Source organism: Nannobrachium achirus (assembly GCF_963921795.1).
Source record: "Nannobrachium achirus genome assembly, chromosome: 24".
Lineage (NCBI taxonomy): Eukaryota > Metazoa > Chordata > Actinopteri > Myctophiformes > Myctophidae > Nannobrachium > Nannobrachium achirus.
In genome coordinates, this window is record NC_137831.1 from 297957 (window position 1) to 314298 (window position 16342).

Consider the following 16342-nt stretch of genomic DNA (forward strand, 5'->3'; position numbering starts at 1 on the left):
GCTAAGGTTCATTGTTTACACTATGCTGTCTCTCTGCGTTCTATGATCCTATAGTTTACTGAGACGCTACGCTGTCTCTCTGCGTTCTGTGATCCTATAGTTTACTGAGACGCTACACTGTCTCTGCGTTCTATGATCCTATAGTTTACTGAGACACTACGCTGTCTCTCTGCGTTCTATGATCCTATAGTTTACTGAGACGCTACACTGAAGCAGATGAAGCAGGGACCACCACTACAGATGAAGCAGGGACCACCACTACAGATGAAGCAGGGACCACCACTACATTGCAGATTAAATCTTTTCATAGACTTTAAAATCTGTCAGCTCAGTGGCCTTGTGGTTGGAGTGTCCGCCCTGAGACTGGGAGGTTGGGGTTCGATCCCTGGCCGGGTCATACCAAAGACCCAGTGTTTCCTGGCTGGCACTCAGCAAAAGGCTTGGATTGGGGGTCCCTGGGGGTCCCTGGGGGTCCCTGGGGCAGGGTTTGAGTGCTTAGAAAATAATGCAATCCAATTACACCTGCAGATGGCAGAGTCACCTTACCTTTCTCTCTGTCTCTCTCTGTCTCTCTGTCTCTCTGTCTCTAACCACATCTTTATGTGTGTGTGTGTGTGTGTGTGTGTGTGTGTGTGTGTGTGTGTGTGTGTGTGTGTGTGTGTGTGTGTGTGTGTGTGTGTGTGTGTGTGTGCGTGTGTGTGTGTGCGTGTGTGTGTGTGTGTGTCACCTACACGAGACGCAGCATGTGTCACCACTTCCTGTGGAAGAAGAGTCACTTTGCTACTCGTCTTCATTTCACACGACAACCATTTACCGACACACACACACACACACACACACACATACACACACCGACAGGCATAGCATCAGCAGCTAACAGCTAACCTTAACCCTTACCAGCTAACACACACTGATTCTCTTTGTCTCTCACTCTGTTTAGCTCTCTCTCTCTCTCTCTTACCCTACACACACACTGTTGGACGGACAGACAGACAGACAGACAGACAGACAGACAGACAGACAGACAGACAGACATGGCTCTTCTCAAGCGGGCGTCCGAAGTTCTCCTTCTGTCGGTTGGCGTTCACTGTGCAGGTACGCTATACACACACACACACACACACACACACACACACACACACACACACACACACAGGTCGCAGGTTAAGGCCGTTTCCCACTGGACAGGATAAAGATAACGATATGTCGGCATTCACATCAATTACGAGGACTTCATCGTTGTGATGTCATCAATAAACGCTGCCATCCACTTCAACTCGTCGTCGCGCCCAGTGGGAAACGGCCTTTAATGTCTGAACCCTAACCCTAACCCTTTAATGTCTTATATCAAGTTCACATTCAGATTCCTTTATAATACCATTTGTTTTGGCATATTACATGTATGTACGCATATATGTATACATATATACATATATGTTCATATTACATTTGTGCATTCAATTCATTTTTCCACATAACATAAACCCAACAAACACAAAAACACAGACAGAAAGCAACACGCGTAGCTTTTAGTAGTCACCACAGCAGCCCTGAGAGGCCATGTTATCACATTATTAATGATGATTTAATTACATGACGTGTTGTAATATTATAATATTATATTGTATTGAAGAATCTGATGCTTAAGGGACACAACAGAATAGTTTAAATATTGTTTACATACATACTGTACTTTCTGTTAAATTAATGTAGAGGATAAAGTTAGGTATTAATTACAGTTATTAATTACAGTTATTAATGTAGAGGATAAAGTTACAGTTATCCACCTAATCCTGGCCTTTATTTGAATAAAAAATAATGGCAGGAATTTATGACACAGTAATTCATTTTATTTCACAATAATTCCGTTTGTGATGCAATCATTCATTGATGTCTTTTCAGCCATTTGAAAAGTTGTGAATCCTTTTTTTGAACAAAGTAATTTACACACATTTAACTATGAATAAATATCCTACAGAATAATGTACACATATTTAACACACACGCACGCACGCACGCACGCACACACACACACACACACACACACACACACACACACCTGTATTTTTTATTTTTATCATAACTTTGCAGATCTACAAGCTCACAACGAGCAGCGAGAGCTTGTAGATCGGCATTTTCTGCTGCTATTTTTGAAAGGTGAAACATTTGAATGTGAAATTGTTTTATTTCATGTAGAAGTTTGTTGTTTATGGTTTGGGTTAGTAGTTAGTTAGTTAGTAGTAGTTATTGTAGTTAGTAGTAGTTAGTAGTAGTTAGTTATATATGGTTCATATATAACTTGTAGAAGTTGTAGAAGTCATGTAGAAGTTTGTTGTTTATGGTTTGTTTAGGAGTGAAAACATTTGACCTTTCATAAAACATCTCTGACAGTGGTGTAAAGTTACTAAGTAAATTTACTTAAGTAATGCACTTAAGTACAACTTCTGAGGTATTTGTACTTCCAATTTCCAATACTTCTACTCCATTACATTTCAGATCCAAATTGTGTACTTTTACTCTACTACATTTATTTGTAAACTTTAATTACCAGTTACTTTGTAGATATCAACTATAATCTCATAAATCACTTTAGCCCTATTTTATACCTTGGCTATTTGAAAATAGCCGATCTACAAGCTCACAATCTGCAATTTTCAAAAAAAATTTACTTCTACTTTTGGTACTTTAAAGGAGTAGTTCACCCCCAAAATGACTTTTTTTCTATTGATTAGTCACGCCGTGGAGACTAGAGTTCAATAATATGTTTTGTTTTTTGTCGCATTCCTAAGACAAAAATTTGATTCGAGTAAATTTACCCCCATTGATTCCGGATGGGGACCCGTTTCGAAACGGGTCACCGTCCGGAATCAATGGGGGTAAATTTATTGTTATCACATTTTTGTCTCAGAAAAAAAAACTAAAAATATTATTGAACTCTAGTCTCCATGTTGTGACTAATCAATAGAAAAAAAGTCATTTTGGGGGTGAACTACTCCTTAAGGTCTGAACAGAGTTAAAGTTAAACCTTCAGTTTTACTACTCCTTTAAGTACATTTTGATGCCAACACTTTCATACTTTTACTCAAGTACATTTTGAATTCCAGACACTTCTACTTAACAGAGTATTTCTACTTAACAGAGTATTTCTACTCTTACTTCTTCTATTTTTACTTACTTAAGTCAAATTTTGATTACTTTTTCCACCGTTGATCTCTGATGATGATAAACAACGTCTGTGATGTCAGCAGTGGGGCCCCCCAGGGGGTCCCCCATGCAGGGGGTCCTCCTACATACTGTAGAAGAACTTCATTTCGTTGAGCAGTATAAAATGCCTCAACTCTTAATTAGTGCTCATTAGGGTTAAAATAGGATCATTCTGGGAGTCACGGCCTGAAAAGGTTGTCTTCTGTGGCTGAGGCCTCGATGGAGAGGGTTAGGGTTAGTTCATTTGGTTCCATCTGTACCCTCTCAGAGTCACAGAGCTGTAAGGGTCCATTTGGTTCCATGTGTACCCTCTCAGAGTTACAGAGCTGTAAGGGTCCATTTGGTTCCATGTGTACCCTCTCAGAGTTACTGAGCTGTAAGGGTCCATTTGGTTCCATGTGTACCCTCTCAGAGTTACAGAGCTGTAAGGGTCCATTTGGTTCCATGTGTACACTCTCAGAGTTACAGAGCTGTAAGGGTCCATTTGGTTCCATGTGTACACTCTCAGAGTTACAGAGCTGTAAGGGTCCATTTGGTTCCATGTGTACACTCTCAGAGTTACAGAGCTGTAAGGGTCCATTTGGTTCCATGTGTACACTCTCAGAGTTACTGAGCTGTAAGGGTCCATTTGGTTCCATTTGTACACTCTCAGAGTTACAGAGCTGTAAGGGTCCATTTGGTTCCATGTGTACACTCTCAGAGTTACTGAGCTGTAAGGGTCCATTTGGTTCCATTTGTACACTCTCAGAGTCACAGAGCTGTAAGGGTCCATTTGGTTCCATTTGTACACTCTCAGAGTTACAGAGCTGTAAGGGTCCATTTGGTTCCATTTGTACACTCAGAGTTACAGAGCTGTAAGGGTCCATTTGGTTCCATTTAATTGACATGTATAAAGTATCTGACATCACAAGTACGAATCTGACAGAGTACATTTCACTTCAATAATCTAATATTTGACTAATTGAAGTTAATGAGATCAATATTTTAAAAAATATGACTTTGGCCATATTCTACTGTTAAACTGACCCCAGGGGGGTCCCCAGATGAGTAACTTTGTGTAAATTGTTCTCTCTCTCAACAGTAAACAAACCAACATAAAGTTTAAGTGTATAGATTAGAGGGTATCTGCACATTTATAAAGTGACAATTCGACTTTTCAAAACCTCAAAAATGTCAAATGAAACATTAGCCAAATATTAGAGAGGCAGAATCGAAGATTCCTGAACCCGAAAGATTGTTTACGTGTAACTTATAACTGCTTAATCTGCAGGAATTACAAAAAAAAAGTTAAGTGGTTAAGCACCTGCTCTCTCTCTCTCTCTCTCTCTCTCTCTCTCTCTCTCTCTCTCTCTCTCTCTCTCTCTCTCTCTCTCTCTCTCTCTCTCTCTCTCTCTCTCTCTCTGTGTGTGTGTGTGTGTGTGTGTGTGTGTGTGTGTGTGTGTGTGTGTGTGTGTGTGTGTGTGTGTGTGTGTGTGTGTGTGTGTGTGTGTGTGTGTGTGTGTGTGTGTGTGTGTGTGTGTGTGTGTGTGTGTGTGTGTACAGATGTAGAGATAGACTGTACTTATTTATTTATTTATTTATGGACACTCAAACAAATGTGTGGCACCAAGTAGCAGATCTGCAAGCTCACGAGTTTTTATTATTATTTCTTTTTAATTATTGAACGAATCATAAAATGAATATTCATAAAAAAGGGTCGTGACAATTTACAATTTACAATGTAGACATTTATCAGATTAATCCAGATGGTTTACAGTAATCATTTATCAGATTAATCCAGATGGATTTTAATCAAAGACATTAAATGTATAGAAATAATAATCTAGGGTCATAGGTCAATTTATCATTTCTAGTCTCATTATAATATATTAAAAAAGCAAAAGATAAATGTAATGTAGATATCATGTTATGTAGGGTGATGACATGATATTATATAGCATGATAGTTTATATAGTGTGAATAGTTCATATAGTCTAGATCTAGCCTAGTAAACGACCAACTTCCGTTCTCCAGGAGGATTGAAATGGTTTCTGGAAGAGGGGCGGGTACGAGGCTAGTCTAGATCAGGGCTTCCCAAACTTTTTTTGTCTCAGGTCACCCCATAAATATGTTTTGAATCCAAGGCACCCCTACATTATAATTTTCCCAGCACCTTATATTTATAGCATATCGTCGTTGTCGGGTGGAAACCTTGTATGTCCAAAACCATTTTTTATTTTTTTATTTTATTTTTTATTTTCAGGTTTTTTTTCAGACAAACATGACTAACAGACTTGGACCTACACAAAAGACAAAAGACATACGAGAAATTATACATACAGATAATAGACAAATAACGGGGGAGGAAAAAAATATATATATATACATCTCAAGTGGTAAAAAGCTTCAAAAACAGAAAAAAGAGAAGGGGGGGCACAAGGAACTCTCGCCCATGTCTCACCGCCCCCATGGGAAGAGAAGGAAAACTTCTGTTATCCTCTACCCCCATCTGAACAGTGCGGCACCGGCCAGAATCCTGCAGTGCCTTATCATACGTGTGCGTACATGGTGGTGGGATGTCGATCATGTTATCGTAACCAGACTTACATACAGTAAGGATCATAAGCCAACCTAAATCAGTTGCCCCTTTCTAGAAAATCTAAGAAGGGGGACCATACTTCGAGAAACACCTCTGCCTTGTCTTGCATTTCATACTTAAGCCTCTCCAGGGGTAACAAAGACATTATTTGGGCCATCCACATATGTTCGTTTGGGATTTCATCAGTCTTCCATTACGTCAAAATGCATTTTTTGGCCAAAAACCTAAAAAAATCGAACAGCTTCCGATGTGAAGAGCTCATGGGTACATTTAGATCCACTCCTAAGAGGTATAGAATAGAAGATTTCCTCAGTTTTGAATTAAATATTTTTTCAATTGAAGCATGAATTGTTTGCCAAAAGGGTTTAATTTTGGAACAAAACCAGAACATGTGTGAATATGTGCCCAAAGTTAATTTACATTTATTACATAATGGCGAATACTCCTGGGACATTTTGTTTGTTTTGTATTTATCATCTATAAAATGTACTAAACTACTGAAAACAGCCGATCTACAAGCGTGATGCGAGGCGTTGTGTGCTTGTAGATCAGCTGTTTTCACTAGTTTTGTGCGACAGTCTTGTATGATGAAGCAGCGCTTTGCTTTACCAAAAGACGTACACATTTGAAACTTGGAGATACAAGGTTTCTGCCCGACAGTGACGATATTTTAGTGATTATGTTGCGAGGAAAACATTGAGATAATAGCCATTTTGGTTAGAACTGACTGAAAATAACTTTGTACTTCAAGTTTAATTTAAAATGATACTAAAACATTTTTTCAAGTGTCCAAATAAATTCCAAATATTATCAAATGATCTCGCGGCACCCCTGGACTGCCGTCACGGCACCCCAGGGTGCCCCGTCCCCCACTAACCCTAACCCTAACCCACCCCTGGACTGCCGTCACGGCACCCCAGGGTGCCCCGTCACCCCAGGGTGCCCCGTCACCCACTTTGAAAACCCCTGGTCTACATAACATGTTATGTAAGCTGAAACCAGGTGATTGTTGACCTGACATCCTATTGTTCATAAAGTCTATAGATATCATGTTATGTAGGCTGATACTATGACATCATACAGTTTATATAGTCTATAGATATCATGTCATGTATGCTGATACTATGACATCATATAGTTCATATAGTCTATAGATATCATGTTATGTAGGCTGATACTATGACATCATACAGTTTATATAGTCTATAGATATCATGTTATGTAAGCTGAAACCAGGTGATTGTTGACCTGACATCCTATTGTTCATATAGTCTATAGATATCATGTTATGTAGGCTGATACTATGACATCATATAGTTCATATAGTCTATATGTAGACTGATACTATGACATCATACAGTTTATATAGTCTATAGATATGTCATGTAGGGTGATAATACCAGTAAGACTCCCTAATCGGGAGATAAGCGACCGTAGGTGGCTTATCTCCACAAATAGGGCAAAAATTTGTTTTTCCCAAATCTTCCTGATCCATGTTGATGACATGAGTGTAGACATGCTGTGTAGTGATATTCGTGATTTTAGGGCAAAAACTGTAGGAGCAGTGTCCAAAAATGTGTTTTAAAAATCGGCCTGAAGGTGGCGCTAGAATAGGGCCATGTGAGAAATGAGGGGTGGGGTCTCCGCGTTGCCTTGGCGGACGAATAGGTACCGGCCCCGGCTCTCCCGGACGCTCCTAGCCCGAGTTACGGCATTTTATGTGCGCTGCAGTGGCAGGGGGTCCTCCACTGGGGGCGCCACCACTTTTGCATCCGTTCTGGAGCACCAGGAGTCGGTGGTCCCCGGGAATTCCCCGTGAGCAGCCCCGTTGGGGTGGTCATTTGGTCATTTTTGCACATTTGGTCATTTTTTACATCTGGGGGTCCCTGGGGCTCCGGGGGTCCTTGGAGGTTGTAGTTTGTCAGGCAAGGAGTGTGTGTGTAAAATCTGGCATGGATCGGGTCAACGGGTGCAGAGATATAAGCAGGGAAAAAGTGTGACGTGTGACGTGTGAGCACATTTGGTCATTTTTTACATCTGGGGGTCCCCCAGGGACCTGGGGGTCCCTGGCAATGTTCCCTCTAATTTTTTTTCGGTCTGAGCAAACACTCCAACCTTCTGAGCACAACTTGAGCACTGATGAGCAAATATGTCGAGTGCACGAGTCACGAGTGTATACTGTGTCAGTGCGTCAAGTCATGTCAAGTTATGGCTTATTAAAATTTAATTACAGAATAAGTAGCGGTTCGACTACTGTTAATAAACTGTAGGCTACGATAGGACAGTTAAATTTAAAAAGACGGGGGAAAAAGGGTTTTATATCCATTATTATTCAGTATTAGGCCTACAGACTGATTTCCCCCCTTGGGATAATAGATCTATCTATCTTATATAGTATATACACATGTTGACAACATGTTGTGTAAATACAATAGGCTAAATATGGGCCTAAATATGAGTCAAAATAACAATACATTGACATATTGACATTGACACATCTAAAGAAGTGTCATTATTATGAATAAAATACAGTCCAAAAGCACTATGTGTAGCCTACTGTATGTGCCAAAGTGCCAATGTAAGCATGCATGCGAAAATTTGGTATAGGCCTGCCATTTCACACTCAATTTAAATTAACACTGGCTTTTGACCTTGTAGATTGCTTTCCCAAAAATTAAATCATAATATGATATAATGAATATTATATTATAATATAACCTAAGCTAGCCTATAACCTTACAGAGAGGTGGACTCTCTCCCTAACCCTAACCCAATTTATATTTTTTATAAAATCAACAAGTTAATTTAACTCTGAGTGTGGGGTTCCATTTGTATCCTAACTTTTGCTGGGGACCCCTGAAACTACCTCAAGATCCCCGGGGGTCCCCAGACCCAATTTGGGAGCAATGCATTACAGGACTGGAGTTATTTTTGTTACTGTAACTCGTCGTGAAGGTGAGACGCCAAGCTCGTCAGCTCCAGAGAAACATTGCAGTTTATATAGTTCATACCTGGAAGCTGGATGGAGGAGTAGTGTGTATACTGTAGGTCTAATCTCTGCTGTGCACAGGCGGGGGATTTCTTTATGAAACTGCACATTAGCAATGGTCCTTTGAGCTTCTGATACGCAAAGCAAAGCACATGCGTTTGTTTTGTTTTGGTAGCCTTCCCTACAGCCACGCTGTTGCTAACGTTAATGCACACATAGAAGATGTAACTGAGAAAGTTTTATGACGGCAATAAAACAATTTAGTCCGAGGCGAAGAAGTCTCTGTTTACCACACGTGCCTGCGTGCGTGTGTGTGTGAGAGATAGAGAGAGGAGGGGGGAGGCGAGCGAGAATCGACTCGAGAGACGGAGACAGAGAGCGAGAGCGAGAGGGAGATAATTTGGCGAGAGGGGGGAGGCAGCTGAGGCACCGAAAGAGAGAGAGAGAGGGAGAGAGACCTAGCGCTGCCTATGTATGCAGGCACTGTGACTGCAGACAGAGTCTGAGTACACAAAATAATCACCTGCTGCGTTTCACAAATCTATTGGTGTTAATCTGCCGTGCGCTACAAAGATTTGTCGTGCGCGACAGCGTCCTGAGTTGTGCGCGGGCGCGCGTGCGCGCAGCTTAGAGGGAACATTGGTCCCTGGGGCTCCGGGGGTCCTTGGAGGTTGTAGTTTGGCAGTCAAGGAGTGTGTGTGCAAAATTTGGCATGGATGGGGGCAACGGTTGTGGAGATATGAGCAGGGCAAAAGTGTGACGGACTGACTGACTCACTCACTCACTCACAGACAGCCCGTGGAGGTTTTGGTAGTAAATGCGACCTACGGTCGCAATGACATCATATAGTTCATATAGTCTATAGATATCATGTTATGTAGGCTGATACTATGACATCATATAGTTTATATAGTCTATAGATATCATGTCATGTATGCTGATACTATGACATCATATAGTTTATATAGTCTATAGATATCATGTCATGTAGGGTGATAATATGACATCATATAGTTCATATAGTCTATAGATATCATGTTATGTAGACTGATACTATGACATCATACAGTTTATATAGTCTATAGATATCATGTCATGTAGGGTGATAATATGACATCATATAGTTCATATAGTCTATAGATATCATGTTATGTAGGCTGATACTATGACATCATATAGTTTATATAGTCTATAGATATCATGTTATGTAGGCTGATACTATGACATCATATAGTTTATATAGTCTATAGATATCATGTTATGTAGGGTGATACTATGACATCAGACAGACTTCCGGTTAGACAGAGGGTGGCTGCGTGCATGCCACGCCAGAGCCACTCGAATAGTTTGGAAAAGTTAAGAAAACGTTAAAACTCTATTTTGATTTTTTGATTTATTTACTGCCATCGGTGCCTTGAGGCTTATGGACCCTATCTGAACCAGAGAACTAAAGAAGTATAGGTTGTGGGTGGCTGCGTGCTTGCCACGCCAGAGCCACTCGGAATTGTTTGGAAAAGTTTCATCGTCATTGTCGTCGGTGTCGTGAGGTTTATGGACCCTACCAGAACCAGAGAACTAAGAAGTGGAGCTAAAAGTGCGGATACAACAACCGCAGGCATGTCGGGGCCTAAAGACGGTAAAGACAAAGACGGCAAAGATAATGTCGCTCAAGAGCTCAGAAAGATTTCACAAAAGATCGATGACATGAACGTGAACATCAGAAAAGAATTCAACAGTAAAGTGGACCGCCTTGAGGCAGCCATACAGATACAATTCAACAGCAAAGTGGATCGCCTTGAGGCAGCCATGCAGAAAAACCACGGCGGAGTTCTGGCCGAGCTGGCCAAACAAAGTGGAGAGATACGCACCCATATGGATCTGGAGATCGGGCGTTTGGAGGCACGTATCGACACCTTGGAAGGAAAGATAGCGGCGGGGCCCGGGCCAGCCGTTCCAGCAAAACCACGGTTTGATCCAGACGTGTCGATTATTATCTCGGGTCTCCCGGAGGAGGAGAATGAAGATCTCCAGCTAAAGGTGCTACGGCTTGTGTCAAAGGGCCTCAGCAGTGAGGCAGTACCTGTTGCGGTGGAGAGAATGCGAGGCCGTGATGGAAGAGGACCGGGGCTGGTGAAAGCTGAGTTCAACTCCGTGGACGAGAAGGTCGCTATACTGCGAAAAAAGCAGCAGCTACGGGAGCAGCCCGAATTCGCCAAGGTGTATATACGGTCGGCGAAATCGCATACCGACAGGCTGATTGAAATCAACTTTAAGACGCTTCTCCAGGAGCTACCCAGAGGAGCAGAGTTCTTTGTAGCCGGCAATGGACGTGTAAAGAGAAGAGAGAAGCGGGCGGGGGGGTCTGCTGACGCGGGGCAGACAGTTGGAAGCCCGCCGTGAGGATCCCTCCATCCCTTACCGGACACATTAACGCTGGTTCACTGGGACATCAATGCCTGGACTGATCTGAACAGTAGGTTACGATCCACGGTGTTAACATCTTTAACACCTGATTTAATTTCATTAAATGAGACTCATTTATCTGGCGAGCAAAATATTTATTTAGAAGGGTATGTTTGGTTTGGACATAATAGAAAGACACGTCAAAGCACCAAGAGGGTCAGGAGGCGTGGGGGTTTTGGTTAAATCATATCTTTTTAGTGTATTTGAAATTATTGAAGTATTTGACATTATTGATAAAACAGTGGATGGGATTATAGGGATCCGCTTTATGCACAGACCCTCAGATTATAGTTTTGTTTTGTTTTCTTGTTATTTACCGCCAGAAACGTCTCATTTGGGAAGAGATGCGTCGTCTTTCTTTGCCCATTTATTAAGCCAGATTTATTTATTTTCACACCTCGATGCCATGTACGTATGTGGAGAATGAGATGTTAACAGCCGGATTGGCGGCCAATTAGATTATTTAAATGAAGTGGATAACATCCCCATTCGTCACTCTATTGATGACTGTGTAAATCGCCATGGCGAGGCCTTCTTGGAATTTCTACATGATTCTAAAATGTGTGTTCTAAACGGCCGTATAAACCCCCTTGATGATAACTTTACATCCATTTCAACGAAAGGAAGGGCTGTTGTTGATTATATAGCTGTACCATTTGACTGTCTGGGGACTTGTGTGGAATTTAAGGTATTACCCTCAACTAAACTTATTTCAGACTGCCAATGTTTTGATTTAATTAGCAATAGGTGTCGCGTTCCAGATCACTCACTATTATTATTAAAATTTGCTATGCGGCCACAAGTTGGTAACACTGACGAAATTAATGAACGAAATAAAGAAGAAAGTAATACATTTAAACGTAGACTGTGCAGAGGTGTACCAAATCAAACTTGCTCAGATAAAATGAAAAAGGGATTAAAAGAACTGGTCGACAGGATGCAGACAATGCAAAAAACACAGGATGAACTTGATAGCTGGTATAGTGGAATCTGTGAACTTTTGTATGGGGAGTTGGGAAATGGCCAATGTAGGTCTAACTCACAACATAAAAGCCATAGGCCAAATAAACAGTTTTGGAATGATGAGTTGACACGTTTGTGGAAGGCAATGCGTAAAGATGAACAAATCTATTTAAAATATAAAGGAGATAAGACTCAGAGAGAACAGTATAGAATAAAATTTAAGTTAAGTCAAAATATGTTTGATAGGAGGTTACGTTATTTTAAAAGGCAGTATAATAAAGGTTATATTTTAAATTTGGAAGAAACACACGCAGCCAATCCACAACGTTTTTGGGATCAGATTAATAAGCTTGGCCCTAAAAGGCACAAGAAAATACCATTGGAGGTTTATGGTGATACAGGTCAACTAGTTACTGACATTCAAAAGGTTCTAAGTGAATGGGAAAGGTGCTTTAGGGAGCTGTTTTCAGGGAACCAAGATGGAGATTATTTTGATGTAGCTTTTGCAGATAATATCGGGTTACTTAAATCACAGCTAGAAAAGCAACCACCCCACCTCACTTATAACCTGGAAAATGTTTTAAATGAGGTCATTGACATTGAGGAGGTGAAAGTGGCCATTGCCGCCTTGAAGGTGGGCAAAGCCTCAGGTGTGGATGAAATAACAAATGAAATACTTAAAGGTACGTGGTTCACTGAGGCACTTCATGTTTTATTTGATTTTTGTTTTGAAACTGGTTCTATTCCTTCACCCTGGTATAAAGCTATCGTGAGTCCAATCCCCAAATCCTCAAAAAATGACCCTAGAATACCATTAAACTATCATGGTATCAGTTTTTTGAACACGGTTTATAAAGTATATTCCTCCATTCTTAATTCTAGACTTACAAATTATTTAGAAGTAAATGATTTGTTGGTAGAAGAACAGAATGGGTTTAGAAAGAATAGAGCCTGTATCGATCATGTATTCTCTGTCACCACTGTAGTTAACAACAGAATAATGCAGAACAAGTCATCTTTTGCCTGTTTTATCGACTTCCAAAAGGCGTTTGATTTCGTTAATCGTGATTTACTAGCCTATCGTCTGCTGGAAGAGGGTATTTATGGAAAGTTTTATTGGGCTATTCAATCTCTGTATAAAAACCCTCAGGCTTGTGTTAGAATTAATGAATACTGTTCAGGGTGGTTTCCAACGCCATCTGGGGTCAAGCAGGGGGATTGCCTCTCCCCTACCCTATTTGCAATATTTATTAACAATCTCGCTAAGGAAATCAAACAACTTGGACTGGGTTTAAACTATGATGGCAGTAATAAATTAGATATCTTGATGTACGCAGATGATATAATTATTCTAGCTGAAAATGAGTATGATTTACAGAAAATGTTACTGTGTACTGAGAACTGGTGTAAAAAATGGACCAGAGTAAAAAGAAGTGATTTTCAGTTCTATCTAGGGGAACAGAGATTACAGTATGTTGAAAACTACAAATATCTAGGTGTTAATCTGGATGAGCATTTACATTTTGAATACGGTACATCGGTGCTGGCAGGATCTGCTGGTAGGGCTCTGGGTGGCATAATAGCAAAAACTAAACAGCTGGGTGATCTAGGATACGCAGCTTACTCCAAACTATTTCACACGTGTGTTTGCCCTGTCATGGATTATATGGCAGGTGTATGGGGCTCCAATATAAATATGAAAGGGCAGATGGTCCAAACTAGAGCAATTCGGTATTTCTTAGGTGTGCATAAATTTGCCCCGGTATTAGCAATAACAGGAGATATGGGATGGGAACCGTGTGAAGTAAGGTGGAAGGGCAGCATGGTGGCACTATGGAATAGATTAATCAGAATGCCAGAGAATCGAGTTGCCAAGCAAATATTTATTTGGGATGTATCAATAAAAGGTGCATGGGCAAGTAGGGTGGAGGAGATACTTATAAGAACGGGGTTAACCGGTAGTTTCCAAAATAACAGTATTGTAAATATCTCTATGGTCAAAGAAACACTTATTAGTATATATCAGAACAAATGGTCACAGGATATATTGCACAAGCCAAAATTGAGAACGTTTGTTATGATGAGAAGCAGTTATGCCTGTGAAAAGTATGTCTGTGCCCCATTATCCAAAAGACAAAGGTCTTTATGTGCCCAACTCCGTTCTGGGATCTTGCCCCTGCACCTTGAAACTGGTAGATATAGAGGGGTAGTGGAGGAAGAGAGGGTTTGTATTTATTGTGACATAAATGATATTGAGAATGAGTTCCACTTTATGTTCTACTGCCCCTTGTATCATGAATTACGTCAAAGACTGTTTAATAAGTGTGGAAACTCGGATTTGATATGGTTAAGTGACGCAGAGAGGCTTCACTGGATTTTTGAACAGAAGATATTTGCACTGGCAGAATATTTAGAGAAAGCATGGGACAAACGGACAAAGACAACATATGTTTAAGGTGTATTTATTTTGTTTTGGCATTTTCTTTTCTTTTCTTTTCTTTTCTTTTCTTTTATTTTCTTTGTATTGTTGTGACAGTGTAGAATGTGGTATTGTTTATTCTTTTTTTGGTGTCTAGTAATCCCGTAAGGGATGGGTCTGTAAAGACATGACACGAAAATAAAAATTCATTCATTCATTCATTCATTCATTCATTCATTCAATTCATTCATACAGTTTATATAGTCTATAGGGTGATACTATGACATCATATAGATTATATAGTCTATAGATATCATGTTATGTAGGCTGATACTATGACATTATACAGTTTATATAGTCTATAGGGTGATACTATGACATCATACAGTTTATATAGTCTCTAGATATCATGTTATGTAGGCTGATATCATGACATCATATAGTTTATATAGTCTATAGATATCATGTTATGTAGGCTGATATCATGACATCATATAGTGATATCATGTTATGTAAGCTGATACTATGACATCATAGGTCATTGTTGACATGACATCCTATAGATGCGACCGAAGTTCACAGTTTACCATGAGAAATGTCACAGCTTGTCTCCGTGTAGACGGTCTATGTCATTATGATGTCATCATGCTCTGATGTCACTGTGATGTCAGGGGAACCACTCTACCAGAATGGGTTTGCCACTCTGACATCACGCTCTGGCTTCACTGTGATGTCAAACTAATAGAATCCCTTTTATGCCCATATATGGAGTTCCTTGATGTCATCATTATTAATGATGCCCTATTAGAGAGATCCCTGTGATGTCAGGGGGAACAAATCCCTTGTATGCCCATTTATGGAGATATGGTGATCCCTGTCCCCTCTGACATCACAGTGACGTCAGGGGAACCACACTAATAGAATCCCTTTTAACCCTTTTATGCCCATATATGTCTAATTTAGACATGTCAGTCTAACCAGTGTGGCTGGTTCTACAGACAGGGCTCTCCATATATGGGCATAAAAGGGATTGTATGTATGATGTCAGACGTAGGCCTATAGGACTTTAAGCATGTCTGGAGTCTCATAGCACACGGATGTTCTTAGCTCCTCCCCCTGCCATTATTGTACAGTTGTATGATCCAACCAATATCTCCATGTACATGGATCTCCATATATGGGTATCAGGGATCTCCATATATGGGTAACTGGTCCGATATGCAGTATATTAATAAGGATAAAATACAATAAAAGTCCATATATGGGCATTCCCAGATGATGCCCTGTTAGGGGAACCACACTAGCATAATCCTTATATGGGCAAGACAGATTGGCGAGGTCGCTTTTTGCCCTTAGGCGTCTGGTATAACTGTATATATACAGACAGGCAGAGACAGACAGACAGTATGTGCATAATGTATATATATATATATATATATATATATTATATATATATATATATATATATATATATATATATATACATTATGCACATACTGTCTGTCTGTCTCTGCCTGTCTGTGTGTCTCTCTCTCTCTCTCTCTCTTTCTCTCTCTCTCTCTGTGTGTGCCTAAACTGTGTGTGTATGTGTGTGTGTGTGTGTGTGTGTGTGTGTGTGTGTGTGTGTGTGTGTGTGTGTGTGTGTGTGTGTGTGTGTGTGTGTGTGTGTGTGTGTGTGTGTGTGTGTGTGTGTGTGAGTGAGGCCCTGCATCATCAGCAGCTGAGA

General features: G+C 40.4%; 1 protein-coding gene across 1 annotated transcript in view; it reads left to right on the top strand.

The window, feature by feature from the left end:
- The first annotated feature begins 864 nt into the window (after nucleotides 1-864).
- cd247 (CD247 molecule) overlaps nucleotides 865-16342 on the top strand; it is a 35794-nt gene continuing 20316 nt past the window's right edge. The window contains exon 1 of the mRNA XM_080720630.1: nucleotides 865-1095. Coding sequence (XP_080576756.1) covers nucleotides 1035-1095 — 61 coding nt within the window. The 5' untranslated portion in view covers nucleotides 865-1034. The remainder of the gene's footprint in view (nucleotides 1096-16342) is intronic.